The following is a 22,092-nucleotide window of genomic DNA, read 5'->3' as shown; positions in this document are numbered from 1 at the left end:
ATCAAAATTCAACCTTTGGATATCATTTCTTAATTCCTACTTGATCCCTTGTTTCATTACCACATAGAGACTTTTAATGATTGTGGCTAATCAAGGTCATAACCTCATTAGGAAATGTTGAATTTTAAAAATTGATTATGTAGTGCAAAGGTAGGAACCTACCAATATTTTCGTAATGTAAAAGGTTCAGGAGTTCATCAAATTGGTTGTGCTGTAAGCTACAGTTTTTGCAAAGCAAAAACAAAGGGTCCATAATTTATTAACAATGTGGGATGTTAGGGAGCTCGACCAATAGGTCACGGATATGAATGATAATTTTTTGCAAACCACTAAACAGAAAATTTTTGGAGCAAAACTTGAGATCAAAAGTGCAGTGTGGAATCATAATGCAATCTTGGAAAAGTTCAGAGCCTTAGGAAATTCTTTTGAAATGACTCCTGCAAATGGGCCTCTGTTTTTCAGCAATCAAATTATCACATACACACCGCACCATGATCTCCTTCTTTGCTCCCAAACTATGAAAAGAACTGTTCTTCCCTTGCTTCATGTGCCTGAAAGGACCTTAAAGGATGACTTCATGCAGCAAGCATGCTCCGACCTTCCTTCTTCATCCATGGAAAACTTTCAATTATTTGATTGCTAGATACTGAAGTTTTGATCATAAGAAAGACAGAGAGCATCCTACAACATTTTATTGGTATGCACGACCACTGTCAGTCATTGTTGTGCTCAAAATTATGTTGAGGATATATATGTTCAGGATCCAAGGATCAATTTTGATTGTCTTCCAATTTATGCCACCATGAGAACACAACGCACCTCTGTTTCTGTTGAAGAACACCCAGTTGAGCAAGCAAGTAATATGAGAGAACTTTTCAGATTCTAATGCACCTCTGTCCCATATCATATGTTGATGATCTCTCTATATATCTCATCCACAAAGATTTGGCCTCTCCCTTCTCCCAAATCCAATTGAGAAAGAGGCAAGCCGAATGAAGCTTTAGTGCACAGTGAAAGATGCTCAAATTTGCAAATTTATAGCTTGTAATCCTTTTACTGTGTGTGATTCTTCAAGCCCTGAAAATTTGCCATACTGGCTAGTTGTGACCACTAATGTTAACCTGTGTTTCATTGTAATTACACATATCAGTGCCAAATGTAGGGTACTTAAATAAGCTCCTCACTATTTTTTCCTAAAACACTGTTAGAAAAGAAATCAACAACCTTTTCAAGGAACTAATGAAACATCTAATATTATGAAATTTTCATTGAGAATTCTGCAAGCGGGACTACAAGATAAACTTTTACAAAATTTAAAAGAAAGAATTAAGAACCAAATTCAATGTAATTTATTGTAATATCCGTGAAGTGGTAAAAGCAACAAACAAGCTCAGAATAATCAACATGCTAAACCCTCCACATATATCGGCAATCTGAAACTTCATCCTTGAATGCAGAAAGATCATCATCAAGCATATAACATGGGAAGTCAACAATGGACAGAAAGCCCAATTTTGGGGGAGCACCCAGCTCTCTGTCCGCCCCCAAGATCTAGAAAACATTAGGGAAAAAACAACCAGAAGGTGGGTTAAAAAAACTATCTGGGTATGTAGAAAACAGCAATGGCAAACAGGAATGGAGATGGAAACCCCTCAATGACCTCCAGGCCCCTGTAGAACAAAAGGCAAAGCTAGCAAGGGTCCGTGAATCCAGAGGCATTGCATGGACAGGACTACACAACAAGATTCAATGGTCTTCTTGAAGGATGGGGAATATAAAGTCAACTGAGGATACAAGATGCAAGAGACAGCAGCAGAAGATCAACTATGACCAAAAGAGCTCCTATGGGGCAAGTCCTGTTCACCTCGAGCTGGAGAATCCTCCGGTTAGCTATACAAGGTCGTATCTTTACTCAGGAGTCAGGACAGACTAAACAAAATTGGGATTATCAGACCAGGGAGATGTCTATAATGCAAACAGCAGGATGAAGATGTCAATCAGTTAATGCCCTTGTGCCCTTAGAAAGCTGCTGGAAACACTTTCTTCAAGCTAAACCTGCAAATACCAATGCCCAAAAATCTAAAAGTTCGGTTCTAAATTTGACCTAAGTAGGCTCGTAGAGCTTACTTGAGAGCTTATGGCAGGTCATTCCTTAAATGGTTGTGTGGAAATTGTGGAAGGAGCGCAACAGAACTTTTAAGGGATAACCAATGTCGAAGGAGAGACTAATAATTAAAACAGAGGCATCCATTTTAATACGGCAGCAAAAAATAATGCTTTCAGGATATGGGATGACAATATGACAAAAACGTTCAAGGGACTCACCATTCCTACCCTAGAAGGCTCCAATGATTGTGCGAGAATTAGTCCATTAGAAGCCTGGTTGGGTGAAGGTAAATTTTGATAGAGCCGCAAGAGGGAATCCTAGAACCAGTGAAATAGGGTGTGTGGCCAGAAATAAATTCCAAACTACCCTAGCAGAGCACGTGGAGTAAATAGGAGTTGCCACAAACAATCTGGCAGAGTTCAGTGTTGCATTTCATGGACTGGACCAGGGAATGAACTGTGGAGATAGGAAGATAATTTTTGAAGGGGACTTGACGATCACAGTGATTGCTATCATGCACTCTATCCCAACTGGAGATTTAACAGATGGATCAAACAAATAACGGAAAGGATAGAGAAACTAAACAATTCCAAGATCAGCCACATATACAGGGAAGACAATTCAAAGACGGATGAACTAGCAAAGCCATCACAAAAGAAGAAGGTAGGAGAGGCCACTAAAAATCTGGGTCTTGACTACAATATCAACAGTGCGAAGTTATGAACAGGGATCTGGCGTAATCAAACAAGGATGAAGGAGAAAGGGAGGCCATAATAAATGATGATGTAATACTGTGGTAAGCCAAATTAATAGAGCCTAAGAAATTGAGATGTAATAACAGTTGTATCATGTCCTACATACTAGACAAAGGCATGAATCATGTATTAGAATATTCAAAATGTTTCTTTAATGGCCATCTTAGTTAGTCTTTAGTTTATTAAGTAGTTTCTAATTTCATTTTTAGTTCACAATTGTTTCTTTTAGAAACATAGCCTTTGTAAATTTATATAAGGAGTTTTTATCTCCTCTATTTAATACAACTAAAACACCATCGATTCATCATAAAATGGTATCAGAGCGGGTCGATAGGATTTCGTAAAATTAAAACCTCAAGCCTCTTCTGACTGGAATTTTTTCCAGAAATTTGTTTTTCTAATTTTTTTAATAAAAATCTTTAGAGGTATTTTATGAAATTTGTGGTTTGTGTTCGAAGATTTCTGCTGAAAATTGCAAGCTTGGTGGAGGGTTTTGATCGTGCAATTTTTTGGTTTCAGCAAGAGTCTTTGATTTTCGAAGGTTGCATGTTCTTGCATGTGCATTTTGTTACTTGCATATACTTGCAAGTGTTGTTTTACCATGCAAAGTCTCATTATTTGCCACATGAAGGTTTCTTTGACAGGTTTTTATAATTTTTTCCCTTAAAAAAAAGTATAGTGGGTTTTCATAATTTTTTCCATTAGAAAATTTTTTTATGGGTTTTCATAACTTTTTCCTTTAAAAAAAAAATTGATGGGTTTTGGAAAAAAAAATTCCTAAAAGAAAAATAAATTGATTCTGTACCTACCAAAAACATAAAAATCTGATTCTGTAGTTCGACAAGTTGTGTGGGTTTCCTTTCTGAGTTTATAATTTTTTCCTCAAAAATTATCTGGTGGGTTTATACTTTTCCCTCAAAAATTATATGTTGGGTTTTACCGTTTTTCCTTAAAAACAAAGCTTTGTATTCTCTGATCCGTGTCTCAGAATTTATTGTTTGGTCTTGTTTGATTTTTCACCTCAAAAATCATGTCTAATTTTTCTGATTTTTTTCTAATAAATCATTTTTTGTAGTTTGTTTTGGGACATCATCCTCATCCACAAAGTATGGAGGGTTTGTCAATTTTTTCTCAAAATCGTGCTAGTTGTTCTCAATGTTTGTCATTGTCTCCAGGGAAGAGCAGTTTTGTTATCAAACATCAAGTTGGATACTTTGTGATGTTTTATAGTCAAATGTTTCGCTGATTCTAAGAAGTTTGAGGCAGACTTATCTCAATGGCATAGTTAGTGGCAAGCTCTTACTTCTTGTTGCAAAGCATTCTGAAGAAGAAGACACTCTTCTCTATTCTTTTATGAATGAATTTTGGCTTCTTGGTCATTAACATTTTGCAGATCCAAGGAGGGTCTCAGCAGCAACAAAATGTTTTAAAGAATTTGTGAGCAAAAGACAACAATTAGAGAATGATCATTAAGGGAGGGTACTAGAATATTCTAATGTTTCTTTAAAGGTCATCTTAGTTAGTCTTTAGTTTATTAAGTAGTTTCTATTTTCATTTTTAGTTCATGATTGGTTTTTTAGGAACATTGCCTTTGTAAATCTACGTAAGGAGTTTTGATATCTTCTATTTAATACAACTACAACACCATCGATTCACCATAACACCATGGACAAAAGGAAAAGAATTACCGCTTGTGGTATATGAGGAGCATAACAACTTGAGGGAAATGCAATGATAAGGCACATTGGAAAGTACACTCCATCTAATAAGCCCAAGCTATGAGAAGGTTTACACCACTTTATTAACAAAGGAGGTCAAACATATAGAAACTTCATTAGCTCCCATTAAGGCCTCATGGAAAGAAATAGGTGTATCCATTATTTCTAATGGGTGGAAGGATGCAAAAACTAGACCCTAAATTAATGTGATTGCAATGTGCCCTATAGGGACAATGTATCTAAAAGTTGTTGTTTGTGAGGGCCAAGTGAAGGATGCAGAATTTGTTGCTAACATTCTGGCCAAGTGAAGGATGCAGAATTTGTTACTAACATTCTTATATAGTGCAATAATGAAGTAGGTCCTCAAAATATTGTCCAAGTTGTTATTGAAAGACAAGATCACTGCAAATGTAATAACACTACCATATTTTTGTGTGTTCAAAGTGCAGATCCAAATGCATATACGTAAGTGTAGAAGAGACATATCTCTATGTTAATCAATATTGGTTATGGTAAGTAAATTTCTATTAGACATTATTAACAAATATATATATATATATATATATATATATATTTTTTTTTTTTTTTTTTTTTTTTTTTAATTTATTTATTTATTTATTTATATATAAAATTGATGATTAATCAAATGCAATAATGTTTAACCAATAACCATTGGGGATTAACTCTAGATCAATTCAATCCAACTAAAGCTACAATATTAACACTACCTCTTAGCTAAGGAGGATTGTTATAGAACACATTATGCTCTCAAGCATATAGAGAGAGATCATCTGGATATGATATTCTTGGAATGACCTATTTAAGGATATCAACATATATCCATCAAATTAGATATAATCCAACTAATGTTATTTCATCAACACTCCCTCACTAAACACTACCTCTTAGCGAGGGAGAATTTACACAACACAACCATCTCACAAAATGGTAATCTGATTTTGAACAATCTTATCCTAGAAAGATATGAGTTTATCTGATTTCCAGAACACTCTGGGGCAATACTGAATGTAGTCTATCAAATAACAACTTTGACCTTAAGGACAACAAAGTAGTCTCCATTATGACAAGTAAAGTGACCTCCGACACACTCTGGGACATCAACTTAATGTAGTCCATCATCATAACAGGTCAAGCGATTGTTAAGATTGTCACCTTAGAATAGCGACCTCACAAACACATCAATAAAAGATGGTCAACTCTCATGATGTTTTCCAACAGATTCATCTAGTAACTCACATAATATCCACCATGAATGATGTCAAAAGGTGGAACGTCATCTTTCACCTAAACTTCTCTCTCACAGAGAAGAATGTATTACAAGGAATTTTGCTTTGAACTTTTCTTTCGTAGAGCAAAACTCATTAAAAAGAAATTGCACCTCAAAATTCTCCCTTTGAACAAAGATCTCGAAAGTCAGATCCGCTAGCTACTCCCTTAGAGGCTCTCTTCAAATTGTCAAAATCCCTCTAATTTGATATTGATCTTCTAACTTTCTGGTGACAAGTCATACTTCCTCATGATGTACACAGGAGTAGGCCCATCAAAATCATGCAGTCACACACGTGTATTTGTAGACTCCCTCTAAATATCAATCTTATGAGCTCCTACGTTGCCTTTGAAGAAGTATCAGATCCCTCTTAATGAAAGAATGCTCATAATCTCAATCATCAAGGATGTTTGCTTCTAGAGCCTCACTTTATCGAGCTTGATCATCAAATGACTAATAAATTCTAGATCACAGCTTCTTTCGAGCTACTGTCATAAGATTAAGTTTGCACAATATTCGGTAGCATGTGTAAAGTGCCAACCTTCTTTTCCTTGCTCAGACATAAAGGAAAGATCAAGGCAAATAACTCTTATAGTATTTGTAGAATTACAAATAAGAGAGAGACTATAATGAGTAGATAGATGTAAAAGATAAGAATACTTATCTGCACATGAGAATCCATAGACATTTGAGAATGGAACATCGAGTGGGAATGGAACATTTGTTATTATCCCCCGCCTACAATGTAAAATTCCCAGTCTTATATCGTTTGAACATTTTTGTTTATTTATTTATTTATTTATTTATTTATTTATTTATTCTTATCTCACGATGCTCATTAACATCTTTCCTAATGGATCATTTCCTTTTTAGTTATTTAGTATAAGTTGTCTTCCTTCAAGTTCTAGTTTGGTCCAAGGTTCTTTCTCTTCTTTATGGTGGAATGAGTATTATACCTTAAAGAATGGGATTAGATTTATGTTCATTGTCTTCTCCTCTGGTGGATTATCCACGTAGGTTCTTCATCACTCAAATCAAAATCATGTACGTCGATAGAGTCAAGGCTCTAATAACCAAAACACTCTCCTATCTCACAAGCGCCAACATACAAACAATTTATGCAGCAAGCATCAATCCTTTGTTATTATATTACACAGCATGGAGAACAATGTTTAGCCACCAAACAAGCACATGATTTCTTTGAGGGACCGTGATAACTTATCTAACCATTTCTGGAAATGCACCCATGTTGAGACCTTGAAGGCATTGATCGTGAGGAACTCCTGGCATAAAAATCGAGTGAATTCAACTCAAAAGCTTTACACAACAGAATTCTAAAGCCCGAACCAGCTTTGTGACAACTACCAGTGTCATCAATATTTCCTTGATCCATATAGTAAAGAGAATATTCTTTCCTTACCCAATGGGCGGTGGTTGCTTCCCTTGCAATCGGATGACGTAATTTCCTTTTACTGTTGATGCGAACACCCTTTGTATATCCATTCACCGCCAATCAATATGTATGAGCCACCAATATCTTCCTCATATGGACCACCAACCCTTGTCCTTCTCATTTCACCTTCTTTCTATTTTTTTCATTGTTTCCTCTCTTTTCCCATATTATTTTCCCATCTATTAGTGGCCTATTTCCAAAAACTTTTATCGTACATTGTTTCACGTCAATGATGCACACAATTCTATATTATCAATTTGCTCTATCTCATTTGCTCTATCTTCTTAGCATATTTGAAAACCTTAGTGATGTATGCAATTTGCCACTCTTTTACATATGTTCTTACCTCTTTAGGCATTCCACGTTATTTATTTTCCTTCCCACGTGTATGGGTTCTTTTATGTCTTATTTGACTTTCCTTTGACTTCCCACTTGTATGGGGTTTTGTCTTATTAAATTCTTCAAATATTGGTGGTATATCATTAATATTATCAACTATCAATCGTAAGTTTAAGGCAATACTGCAAAATATAAAATGATGATAGACTTTTGTTTTTAGGTTATATGAACTTTTTGCTAACCAAGACACGAAACATTCCTTTCATTTGTAGCCAAATCACAAATTCCTTAGTGCCTAGTAATCATGACGAAGGATGCACAATGCGTGCAACAAGAGACAAGAAGAAGATTCTACAACAGAACAATGAAACAAAGTATTTGCAGGGATGGGAAGTAAATGGAAAAACAGAGGCCGAAGAGTTCAAAACACAAGTTTCTTTCGCAACTCATGTCGACATCGAGCCATACAATCTCCAATTTTCCCACGGAAACTAATCCCCCTTCTCTCTAATGACTAAGAGGGGCATAAAACTCTTTCTCGGTCAACGATCTATTTTATTTTTGTCCACTTCGTTATTGGCAGTTGCTCAATCCATTTTGTGTGAACGACAAAAAAATTATACGTTGCACTCCAACGCCAAACACCACATATAATGTTGATCTCGTTGTGCACTCGAATGAATTGTCATATACAGAGCTGCAAATTCAAGAATTGTCGTATAAACTACTATGATAAAATATGATTTATTTGTCACTCAACATTGTTTGCCATCTTCCATGTCCGCCATATGAATCAGTCAAGACTTGAGGCATTCCTTGAATATGATCTTTGTGCTCTAGTTAATGTTATCCGTCTGATGCCTTGTTTGAGTGCAAACCATCTTGACTCCTGAGCTTTTGGTACAGTTTATGACAGATTGTGCGCACATCATTCACTTTGTTAATGTTCAATGCCAATGTCAACATGATTATACCAATGTGTATTCCTATTTATCTCTATAATTCGACATGAAACTCTGAATGGATTTTTCAACCTCCTTTAAATTATATTTTCTTGGAATCAATTCTAATTTTAATTTCAATTTGTTGCATTTTTAGACTTTAGCGAAAATAACAAATTAGAGTTTTGGGAACGTCTGAGGGTGTAGAGCACAAAACTCCTCTGCTACAATGACATCATGACTTTCCCCTAAATAACAAAAGTGGCTCATTTTCACAACATTCTCTGTCTGTTGGAAAATATGCATTTGATGACTTTTGACTCTCTTAATTTCTCTACTCCTCCACTGCCTTCAAATGCTTGTTTACATTTGCAGTCCTGCTCTAATACCATGTTGAAAGACAGGATCATTGTAACTATAATAACACTACCATATTTCAGTGTGTTCCACGCACAAATCCAAACGCATATACATTGGTGTAGAAGAGACATGTCTCTATGTTAATCAATATTGGTTATGGTAAATTAATTTCCATTAGACATTATTAACAACACACACACACATATATATATAATTGATGATTAATCAAATGCAATAATGTTTAACCAATAACCATTAGGGACTAACTCTAGATCAATTCAATCCGACTGAAGCTACATCACTAACACTCCCTCTTAGCTAAGGAGGATTGTTATTGTTGAATTTAGAACCAGAATCGCATAGCAGCAGTATATAGAAAAATCAGAACAGCATATGAAGAAAAGACACACGTACTTATCCTGGGAAAACCCTTCCACCTGAAGGGAAAAAACCCAGCCACACAACAAAGATAGTTCCTTTCGTAATGTCTCAAAATAAGTACAACTTTTGTACAACTTCATACTTTTATGATACAAGAAGCTCCAATATATAGATTGGAAACTTTAATTATTCAACGACAATATATCATAGTTGCCCACTATGATTAGATAAGATTAGTTGCCCACTATGATAGATGTCCACTAAGTCTTATCTTCATAGTTATCCTTTATGATAGTTGCCCACTACCAGTCACTAAGGCTTATCTTCAATGTTGTCCTTTATGATAGTTGCCCACTATCAATTTATCTTCATGGTTGTCCACAAATATCATACCTGTCCGCTACATCATAGTTGCCCACTATATCATAGTTGGTCACTACCAAAATGATAGTTGCCCATTATGATAAATGTCGACTATCATCATATGGTGGGTTTCATCTATAATAAGCATGTTATATTTGATGCTTAGATCTCTTTCAAAGCTGTAATTTCAACACTCCCTCTCAGCAAGAAAGAGATCTTCAAATAACTGCCTCAGAACAAATGAACTCAGCTGCAAGTAGTCAGAGTTAGTTCATAATCTCATAATCTCAATATGCACCATATCATATAAAAGAATTCATGATAGCTGCTCCTATAGGGTGAAGATAAAAGTACACATAAGTCAGCAGTATTCATAATAAAATTTCATTCATCATAGCTACTCCTAGAGGGTGAACATTTAAAGCATGTACAATTTAACCAGCAAGTGTTATTCATCATAGTTACTCCTAGATGAAACAACAAAACGCTTATGAAAGTGAGTCATGGAATCACACACGTGTCTTCCACCATGGATGTTCCCAAAAGGTGGAACAAACTCAACTTCTCCCGGAGAAGAACATAGTATCACCTTGCCTTCTCGCAGTGGGTAATTCCACCTTACCTACTCATAGAGGGTGGATTGAGGACTTTCACCTCATTCTCCTCCCAAAGAAGAATGTATTATCACCATGCCTACTCGCAATGGGTGATTCCACCTTACCTACCCGTAGAGGGTGGATTGAGGACTTTCACCTCATTCTCCACCCGAAGAAGAATGCATTATCACCATGCCTACTCGCAGTGGGTAATTCCACCTTACCTACCCACAAAGGGTGGATTGGGGAATTGCACCTCGAACTTCTCTCACACAGAAGAACCCATTCTCGAGGGATTGTCTGAATGCTAAGAGTCCCTCTCAATAGGGACAACAAACTTAACGCTTTGATCATCACAACAAATCAAATTTGCTTCCAATGTTTGACCAAACAACGAGCATTAGCCGTCACATTGCTACACGAGCTAGTTGCTCTTTAGCAAAAGGTTTTGGCACTGTCCCTCTACTGATCAAGCTCCATCTGAATCTTGATTCCTCCTCTTAGAATTATTTGAATACAGTGACAAACTGTATAGATTCTTCCTAAATTCAATCTGCAGCAACTTAGATATACTGTGGTCAACATTCGTTGTCCCTGGCTGCGATTTGTATGCAAACAACATCCACCATCTTTGCAACAGCCCAATAATCAACTACAAAAAGCCAACATGCCGCAGCTGCAAATGAATGTGACAGTACCACAGTCACATGACTGCAACACCAAGCATGCAGCTACTTGAGCTTCACCCCTTAATCCCATGATTTTCTAGAATTCAATGGCACTATTCTGGTTCACGATCGTTTCTCAAACCTTGCTCTGATACCATGTTGAATTTAGAACCAGAATCACATAGCAGCAGTATATAGAAAAATCAGAACAGCATATGAAGAAAAGACACATGTATTTATCCTAGGAAAACCCTTCCACCTGAAGGGAAAAAACCCAGCCACACAACAAAGATAGTTCCTTTATTAATGTCTCAAAATAAGTACACCATCACATGTACAACTTCTTTTGTACAACTTCATATGTTTATGATACAAGAAGCTCCAATATATAGATTGGAAACTTTAATTATTCAAATAAAATATATCATAGTTGCCCACTATGATTAGATCAGATTACTTGCCCACTATGATAGATGCCTACTAAGTCTTATCTTCATAGTTATCCTTTATGATAGTTGCCCACTATCAACCACTAAGGCTTATATTCAATGTTGTCCTTTATGATAGTTGCCCACTGTCAGATTATCTTCATAGTTGTCCACTACATCATTGTTGCCCACTACATCATAGTTGCCCACTATACCATAGCTGTCCACTACATCAGAGTTGCCCACTATATCATAGTTGATCACTACCACAATGATAGTTGCCCATTATGATAGATGCCCACTATCATCATATGGTGGGTTTCATCTATAATAAGCATGTTATATTTGATGCTTAGATCTCTTTCAAAGCTGTAATTTCAACAGTTATAGAACACATTATGCTCTCCAGCATATAAAGAGATATAATCTCAATATGATATTCTTGGAATGACATTTTTAAGGATATCAACACAACATATATCCATCAAATCAGATACAATCCGACTAATGATATTTCATCAAATGGTATGTTAGTTGAGACATGATTCCCATATATATTTTGGACACCTTGTGTCATACATTCACTAACCTCGTGCTATAGAAGTTGGGGACTAAGATAGCTTCGGTTAAAGAATTGTATGATGAAGCTCAAGAGATCCAAATGTTCGTAACAAATCACCACTTCTCGCAAGCTATTTTTAGATCATTTTTTTGCCTAGAGTTATTGAAGGTAATTCAAATTTGACTCCAATTTTATGTTTTACCTTAGTGATTTATTTCCACAAAATTATATATATAGAGATATAGATATATATATAGATATTCTTCTTTCTTTTTAATTAGTTATTTTTTTATTTTCAAACAGGTTGTTGAGACTAGATTCACATCAAATACAATCGTCTTGAGACTACTTGAGAATGTTTGAGAGACACTTTCTAGTATGGCCATCGGCCAACAATGGACCATATGAAGGCAATCCAGTACTGAGAGGGCAACAAATGTCAAGCAAAGGGTTTTAGATGACACTTGGTGGGATCATATAGAATACCTTCTTAGTTTAACAGAGCCCATCCTAGGTATGATATGCTTTACTAACATGGATAAGCCATGCTTGGGGGAGGTTTATGATGAAATAGACTCAATGATTGAGAATATGAGATCCATCACAAATGCAAACGAGCAAGACCCCAAAGAAACCTTCAAAGAAGTGCAATCAATTTGTACTGAGCGATGGAACAAAATGGGCAGCCCACTCCACCTTCTTGCCTTCTCATTAAGCCCCAAATATTATACTGAAGAGATTCTTGCTGATGCCAACAAGGGTGCTACCATATTGTGATGCAGAAGTCAATAAAGGGTTTAGGAAAAAAATTATTAAACTCTTTCCTAATACTGAAATGGAAGATGCAGTTACAAGTGAATTTGTTGATTTTGCATCATCCACTGGTCATAGTCCTATTGCTCTTCGTGACAAGTATAGGAAGGATGCTCACTCTTGGTGGTACCTCAATGGTCACAAATTGCAACACCTCCAACTTCTCGTAATCAAAGTTTTATCACAAGTAATTCTATGAATTTTTATACACTCTATATCTTCTTGTTATTTAAAAATTGCTCTGTCATTTGGTTTCCTTAATTTTTTAAGACTAATGAGATTTGTCTTTGTTTCAATAGGTTGCTATTTCTTCTCCAGCTGAAGGAGATAGGAGAACATACTCCTTGACCCACTAAGCAAAGCTGAGGATTTAGTCTTTGTGCATTCCAACTTGTCCCTTCTTATTTACAAAAATGATTTGTACAAGGAAGGGGCAACAAAGTTGTGGGATGTAGAACCGGAGAGTACTAACTTGGATCTTTTTACCGCTACACAATCTTAAACAGTTGAGGATATTACAATAATAGATAAGACGTCTATTATTAGTTAACGGTTATCTTGTAAATATCTTAAGCTTTAGTTTGCTTTCGTTTTTTTTGCTTTCTCTAGAATAGAATGTTTCTATTCTTTACGATCGTTTCCTAAGGAAACATCGTCTCATTCTTTTGTATAAATTGACCTTTCGGTCTCTGTTATTAACAAGCAAGTATTTACCAATTACCTCGTAATATGGTATCAGAGCTAAATGCTTAAATTTTTTTGTTAAAATTTATAATTTCTTCTTGAAATTATTTGTTTAAATTTTTCCAAAATTATTTCAGCTATTTTCTCCAAAAACCCGCCTAGGTTTTTCTGTCTAGAGAAATTCTGAACTCGGGTCTACAAATTGCATGAAAATCTGCATGTTTCTGTATCAAATCTTCATGCTCTTAGGCGTCTCAGTCTGTCATCGTGCTCTCGGAAGCAGATTCGACCATTTTTTATCAAGAAATCTGAAGTTTTTTCAAGCTTTTTTCAGCTAGGGCCTTTTTTTTCGAAACCCTAATTTTTGGGGTCGAAAAAATATTTTGTTTGCAAATTCTTGGTGGGTTTTTCGAGAGCTCAACTGAGTTGTCGTCCGTCTTTTCTGGGTGCCTCGATTTTTGTGCCTCGATTTTCGAGCCAGCAGATCCAGAAAACGACAGCAGATTCCTTCTAGGTTTTTTGAGCTCTCTTCTGGGTCATTCTCTGATTCTTCTGGGTCTTCTGTATTTTTGTCTCGAAGAACGTGCCTTCACAGATTTTCACAGTTTTCATTGAAAAACGTGCCATGGCATCTCTGACAAATATTCTGCTCGAACATAATTCCAAATTCAATGGTCGCAATTATGGAACCTGGAAGCAGCGCATCATCGCAATCTTCGAATACCGAAACATCGATCAACTTGTTCTGGGTGTTACGCAGCGTCCAACTTCTCCGGGTCCTGATCAAGATACATGGGATCTGAACAATCGAGAGGCAGTAATGCTTCTCAAACTATCCGTAGCTGATGACCAGCTTTCTCAGATTCCATCCGGCAAGACAGCTGCCGAAATCTGGACACATCTCAAAGGTCTTCATGAGACTTCCGACAAGAGCAGAGCCTTCTTTTTGAAAAACACTCTATTTTCTATTGTCATGGATGAGCGCACCTCGCTCCAGGCACACCTGAATCGGATTCAAGAAATCCGTGATCAGTTACTTGCCATTAGTCGCAAGATGGAGGAAGAGGATATTGTGGTAATCACTCTTCGGAGTTTACCAAATTCCTATGAGCATTTTATCGAGACTCTCAACATCACATCTACTGGTGTTGATCTAAAGTTCACTGATCTCTGCACCCTGCTACTTCAGCAAGATCGGTGGAAACAACAGTTCGGTAGCAGCTCCAATTCCACCTCCACTAAGCAAGCCTTTGCTACGAAATCCTTTCAGAAGGATAAGGGCAAGTTTCAGCAACCATCTCAGCAGAAGTCTTCTGCTCCAGCATCCGATGGTACCAAAAAGAAGAACATTCAATGCAACTATTGCCACAAGTATGGTCACATGAAGGTTGCATGTTGGAAACGCTTAGCTGCCCAATCTAAGCAATCAGGTTCGCAACCCAAAGCGAACAGTGCAGAGCACACTGAGCAGGCGGAATCTGCCTTTTACGCCTTCATGGCTAAAAGACCCACAGATCATGTGCAGTCATCTGCCTGGTACATTGATTCAGGTGCCTCTCGACATTTCACTCACCTCAGAGACTGGTTTACTGACTACCAGCCTTATTCAGATTCTGTTATCTTTGGTGGTGGAGAAGAGTACACGGTTGTTGGTAAAAGTTCTCTATGGTTTGAAGCAGGCCCCTCGGGCATGGTACATCAAGATTGATACGTACCTCAGTGATCAAGGCTTCAAGAGGAGTTCTTCAGACTCAAATCTGTACATCAAGACTACTGACAATGACATCATCCTTCTAGTTATCTATGTGGATGATCTGATCATCACTGGCAGTTCGGCATCTTTGATTCAGGGAATCAAACAACACTTATGCCAGTCTTTTGATATGGCTGACCTTGGGCTTATGCATTATTGCTTAGGTGTTGAAGTTTGGCAACAGTCTTCTGGTGTATTCATCTCTCAGTCCAAATATGCCAAGGCCTTGTTAGACAAATTCCGTATGCAGGATTGCAAACCTGCATCTACACCTATGGAGAAAGGTCTCAAGTTATCAGCCAAGTCTGATTCTCCTTCTGTTGATGATACTACGTATAGGCAACTAGTAGGCAGCCTCATCTACCTATCTGCTACTAGGCCTGATATCAGCTTCGCAGTCAGCTATATTTCACGCTTTATGACAGCTCCTAAGGCTGATCATTGGATGGCAGCAAAGCGTGTGCTTCGTTATGTGAAGGGCACTTCTGATTATGGACTTTTGTATTCTCGGAGTTCTAATCCTAAACTCAATGGGTTCACAGATTCAGATTGGGCAGGCTCTGTTGATGATAAAAAGTCAACATCTGGATATGTGTTCAGTTTGGGATCCAGTGCAATCACATGGACCAGCAAGAAGCAGCAGGCAGTTTCTCTCTCTTCTACAAAGGCTGAATACAGAGGAACTGTTAAGGCAGGATGTGAAGCTGTCTGGCTTCGTCGGATGCTTGGGGATATGCAGATGTCACCAGCAGGTCCGACTACTCTGTTTGTTGATAACAAAGGCGTTATCAAATTAGCACGGAATCCAGTCTTCCATGAACGAACCAAGCATGTGGATGTTCATTGTCATTACATACGACAGCTGGTTGAAGACGGGACTATAGATCTGCAGTATGTTCCTACCACAGATCAGACTGCAGACATTCTCACCAAGCCTCTTGGTTCCGATAAGTTTGTCAAATTCAGAGAACAGCTTGGTGTGTTAGATAGATTAACCATTAAGGGAGGGTATTACAATAATAGATAAGACGTCTATTATTAGTTAATGGTTATCTTGTAAATATCTTAAGCTTTAGTTTGCTTTCGTTTTTTTTGCTTTCTCTGGAATAGAATGTTTCTATTCTTTACGATCGTTTCCTAAGGAAACATCGTCTCATTCTTTTGTATAAATTGACCTTTCGGTCTCTGTTATTAACAAGCAAGTATTTACCAATTACCTCGTAATAGAGGAGTCAAGTAACTGTCATACTTTTGGTGCAAGTAATAATAGGGTTCAATCACCTAATGTCAATGTTGATGACAATCTTGATATTGACGATGACCCATACGGTTCTGACTAGTAAACTGATTACTAGTATTATTTCTAAGTTAAACAATGACTAAGCATCATGAGACTCTAGTTCAATCCATTTGATATCGAAAACAAAACTTGAATTAGTATGGTATGTTTCAAAATCTGAAATTTGTAATTGTTTTGTTTAGCATATGTATTAGTAAGTGACATCCTAAACTTAATTTGTTTTTTAGCTGAACACACACACACACACACACACACACACATATCTATATCACAACCTGACATATACATGTATTAGTATGTGACATTTACGCTTTGTTTTCTAGTTGCACACTGATGCAGAGCATCTTACCAAACTAATCTACCATCTAGGATCCAACAGATCAAACCACTATTACGTCTTATTAACAACATATTAGAGGCATTTCCATCATGATCAATCAACTCCTTAATCAGTTATCATTTCCCTGGGATTCAATCTCAAGCAATAATCAATCGATATCTCTCAAGTCATTCATTCAACCGTCAATTCCCTATCAAGGATCAAGCATTCCTCATCCACCATTGGGCCAACATATCAATGCTACTTACAAGATATTGTCACAGCCATTAATTCATAACACCAAACATGTCTCATACCTTAGGTAAGTTCCAATCAAACATTACCATCACCATGTTCACTTGTCTACAGCATTCTAGAGTTCTGCGTTCCTGATCACAGGATTATTCATCCACCAACTAGTGCTCCTTACCATGTTAGGATCCTTTCAAGTTGTTCCCATTGCTCATACCTGCACAATAAGTACAATCTAAAATCCATACCCTGTCCACATAAAACCACTTCTACAATCAGATCAACTGCAAGGTACCATATGTGGGGTACTCCTCTAAAAATAGGGTACTTATCCTTCACATGGACATGTCTAACAACAATCATAAACCAAGTCTAGAGTTTAGCCAATCAGACAAAACAGTCCAATTAGTGTGACTGTCATTTGTATGACCGTCCCAATATAGGCTTTCCATCCTTTTCAAAACTCCAACCCTCAATGTACCAATATTCCATGCATGTCCTTGAGTCCTACTGCATTATTTTAATCATGTCTGATCATTACTTACAAGTCTCAATCCAGACAAATGCCAAATACAATTAGTAAGACAATTCACACAGTTGTACTGGCAGAGCCTACTAGGGCATCCAGTTTCTCCCACATGCCTTAACCATTTCATTTGAAACCAATTGCATTTGAAAGGAATGTGAGTCTACCTTCCATCAAACCAAAAACAAGAATTTTCAATGGTTAAATCTGGAGTTATAATAAAACCCTTGCTGCATACTCTGTGATTAAGAGTTTTATAGCACTTTGTACAAAATCCAGTAGATCTCTTGTTATCATCCATGGCTAGATGTCTAAATGTATTCAAGTGAAAGTTAATTCATCGTTTTTCATTTCCATATAGATGTTGATGATTACCCAATCTATTTACGTACTAAAAAGCATGCAAGAGCAGGGAAAACCGTGACTGTTCACAGAGGAACTAATAAGAAACTTGCACAAATGTTATCTTTATTCATTGTTCTCTCAAAACTAATGCTTTCACACACAGTCTCCTTCCTTCCCATGTGTTGAGTGGTCATTTCATGGAAGATTACAACTGAAAACTTACCCAACTCCATGACTGTCTCCAGATCTGGCAGAACAGTCAGGAGTGCTTAATTTGAATCCTTAAATTTTACCCTCTAGCTTGCATCCACACTTGAACTCGACCATCACAGGACCTTTATCATGCTCTTGGAAGTTACAAACTGCTTAACCACCATTTGAACCTAACATATTCCCTGTGACAACTTTTGGTGCAACTACCAAAATGCAAGGTTTTGCAATGTTGCAATTCAATATAATTGATCTTAAAACCTTTCATAGACACCTAGGACACATCACAATAAAGTATCCATGACCCTTTTACACTCTATTTACCATTTCATAGGTACATTTACATAATTTGACCATACTGACCAATCTAGGACCTTATCAACACAACTTGGACATTTCAATACAATGATTACATACCTTTTTTTAAATCCCTTGATGGACTCAATATGACTTAAAATGACTCAAATGGAGCTTGTTATGATCCTTAACCTCTTGGAATGTTCATATGTTAGGCATGTTGGAATCACCGTTGTGGTTAAACCAAAAGCTCGAGCTGTCAATGGCCATTACAACAGCCAGAGACAAGGATCCATGGGAGTCGGTTAAGCACATGTCACAAATCCATCGGTCTATGCTGAACAATACCTTCGCTTAGAGGGGACGGAGGCACCAACCTCCCAACAATTCCCCCCTCTGCATGACCCGAGGGATTTAAACCCATAACCCAGAGCTCTAATACCACTTGTTGGAATCACCGTTGCCATTACACCAAAAGCTCGAGCTGTCAATGAACATTACAACAGCCAGAGACAAGGATCCACGGGAGGCAGTGAAGCACATGTCACAAATCCATCGGTCTATGCTGAACAGTACCTTCACTTAGAGGGGACAGAGGCACCAACCTCCCAACAAGGTGCTCCTGCACCACACATACATACATACGTTGGTGTGCGCGAGAGCACGTGTGTATGGGGGTGGGACATACCCAATCCCCCAAACAAAATCTGCCATACCAGAGTTCCATACCCAATTGCCAAATGTGAGTCACCACTTTGGAACCAAAAAACATAACACCTGAAGGATGGATATGCCAATATGCCTGCAGACAACAAAGAGTGTGATGCCTTTTTTCGGAGAAGTAACGAACAAGCGTCTGCTGCAGATGCTTACAGTTGCAGTCAAGGAAGTCCTTGGTCACTGTGGTCTCACCACAGTTACCATGATAACACAGACATTACAGCTATGTTTCTGGTTGTTGTACTATTCAGAGCGGTGTCAAAGCTGAAGGTGAAAAATTTGTGCCAGAAAATCTTCAAGCACATGTACCTTGGAGAAATTAACGTTGTGTTGAACAATATAGATAGCTGAAGTAAGATCCCAGTGCCAAAGCAGTCCTATTTGGGGGAAGGACATGTACAAGGAGGAAACCTGAAAATTTCCCTTCATCATTTCAATGAAGCTGGCTGAGTTAAAGGTACAGTTGGGTGGCGTTGACAGGAACCTTGAATTCCTGCAATGACTAGGTGCTAACCTGCACCATAAAGTTTAGATAAATAGATTATAACATCCATGTTGCTGATCCAAATCCCACGGACAAATGATAAAGAGTTAAAATCAAATTAAACCACATTCATATTGCATGTAAAGATTTAATTTTGGACTATATATCATATCAAACATGCTGGTTCAAATCCCTTGGATACATCATGTAGCATTACATTTCGATCAAATTCCATATCCAACTTGAATAAAATACCACGTCTAGATGCGGTCAATACAATACCACAATGATGCCAAGGGCAAGTCCAGGTTCAGTTTTACAGAATCGAGATCTCTCGGGCAAGGGCCAGATGTTACACGAGACTTACCATGATTTTTAAAAGTTATAGGAACCTTAAAAACCTACAAAGTCTAACACAGAAGTTTAGTGCAAAATTAATCTCCCGAAAAACTACAATCAAAACAAAATGGTTAAAAAATTAAAATATTAAAATTTTGAACCTTCATATTTATATATCTCCAAGGGAGATAATTTCTCAAAGAGTTCATAGAATAATCCTCAAAAACGTCCGAAATATCTCTCCGGTGATACAGAAAACCACTTACAAAGTTTTCTAGCACAAACATTCTCTATTTCTATAACACGTGAATGAATGATGCAAATTCGTTGATATTTTCCGAAAGACATTTGAAGTCCACCAAAATTCATAGAAAATGAAATTAGATCTGAAAAACAAGGTAAGGGATAAAACCTAGCCTAATTTTGGGAAATTTGCAAGATAAACATGAATTGGTGTACCTTGTTGTAAAGCCCTGCTGAATCCAACGCAGAGAGGGTTCCGGTGTTTGGTCTTCAACTGCGACGAATAATACAAGCAACCCTTGCAAGACCTGGCCTTATTAATGTTCTTATTCGATCCCCCTTCGGTTGTACTACTGTTATCTTCTTTGTTCATCTCGAAAACTTGGTCTTCGCCCATGGGGTTTCGAAACCTCCCCCTTCCTGTGTGGCATATACTACCACTATTGTAATCTGAAATTAATGTCTATGTTCAGTTATCCATGGCAAAGTTGCTTTAGGATTTCTTCGGATAAATGGAAATGAAAATCCTGGCAAACAGCTCTGTTTTTATTATCGTAATTGTAAAGTGATAATTGTCTGTGACAGACGCTTATGAGATCGTATGTAGATACAATTGGGTGCATCTACCGTGGCACTCATCATTTCGCATTATACCGCTTGATGGGGAATAATGAAGGTCACATGAGACAATATTACCATTTTTTTTTTTTTAAATGTGAAACAATGGTACTAGCCTACCTATTGGATAAATAAATAAGATGCATATTAGTACCATTTTTTTTTTAATATATGAAACAATAGTACTAATGGATAAATAAGATGCATGGATAAATAGGGTTTATAATAGTTTAGGTCAATTTTGGCATAGCAATTGATGTTGGTGTTGGAGATGGAGTTACTGCAACAAATGCTCATGGCACCACCTCCAAACAAATGCCTTCGTAAATTTGTGTTGGAAGTGTTTTACGAGATATGTCATCATCTTATGTTGTGCATCATGTTCAAGTTTTGATGATGTCTATGAATGGCTAGAGAAACATACTTTGGTAGTAGGTAGAATCCCTCTTGAAAGCATGTTGTGAGAATGGGTGGTCAAAGCTTGGGCTCCTAATGGAGTTCTATTGGGTGGCATCAAAAGCCTTACCCAACTTTTTTTAAATTTTTGTTTCTCCAACCCTTTCCATGTTGGGGTTATCCTCTCTCATGGAATATGGTGTATCTAGTCTTTTGTGTTGGTTTTTCAACGTAGGTCTGAAGTCTTTTTTATCTTAGATGATAAGAAGTTGAGGGTTCATGTGTGGGTTGCCCTTTTCATGTTGATCTTTCATGCAAATCATTGTTCAATCTCTTGGCAAGGTGGTTTATCTTGAAACTAACTAGTTTTTTAATGCTCGACCTCAAAAGAGGGTTTGTGTTGAGGTCGACCTTTCGAGGGACCTCAAAGAGACAATGGAGATTTAGGTAGGTGGTCATACTTCCACCCATAAGGTGTTTTATTTAAATCTCCCCGACATCTATTATAGGTGTCACTCGACAAAGCATAAGATCAAGGATTGGCCTCTGGTTGTGCCACAAAAGAAATCACCTCCTGAGGAGGTTGGTTCTCAACTGGTGGAAGCAAGGAAAAAAAGTGAAGAATGGACCACAATGGTTCAAAAAGGCAAGAACTCTTCAGCTTTGTCCCAAAGTAGTAGGTTGGCTATGCTTCTCAATCAAAAATGGAAACTCCCTCAAGCTCCTTCTACTCAAGTGGTGCCCGCTCTAGTTTCAAACCCTAGCCCATAGGGGAAGGAGGCTTTTGCAGGTGCTTCTTTGTCCACTTGGGTCCACACTTTATGAGCAACATCT

General features: G+C 37.4%; 1 protein-coding gene across 2 annotated transcripts in view; it reads right to left on the bottom strand.

Moving 5' to 3' along the window:
• LOC149576008 (altered inheritance of mitochondria protein) overlaps positions 1-20,818 on the bottom strand; it is a 73,410-nt gene extending 52,592 nt beyond the window's left edge. Inside the window, exon 1 of one of the 2 annotated variants that reach the window (XM_089816126.1) lies at positions 20,461-20,818. In XM_089816126.1, the coding sequence (XP_089672252.1) occupies positions 20,461-20,641 (181 nt within the window). In that variant the 5' untranslated portion in view covers positions 20,642-20,818. Of the gene's footprint in view, positions 1-819; positions 967-20,460 lie in introns of those variants that run through there. The other variant, XM_089816127.1, reaches the window with a different exon arrangement.
• Positions 20,819-22,092: the final 1,274 nt, after the last annotated feature.

This window comes from Cupressus sempervirens, chromosome 1, assembly GCF_028749045.1.
Source record: "Cupressus sempervirens isolate cs-2001-9-10 chromosome 1, ASM2874904v1, whole genome shotgun sequence".
Taxonomy (NCBI): Eukaryota; Viridiplantae; Streptophyta; class Pinopsida; order Cupressales; family Cupressaceae; genus Cupressus; species Cupressus sempervirens.
The sequence above is the reverse complement of the archived record's forward strand: the minus strand, read 5'-3'. Positions and strand labels throughout refer to the sequence as shown.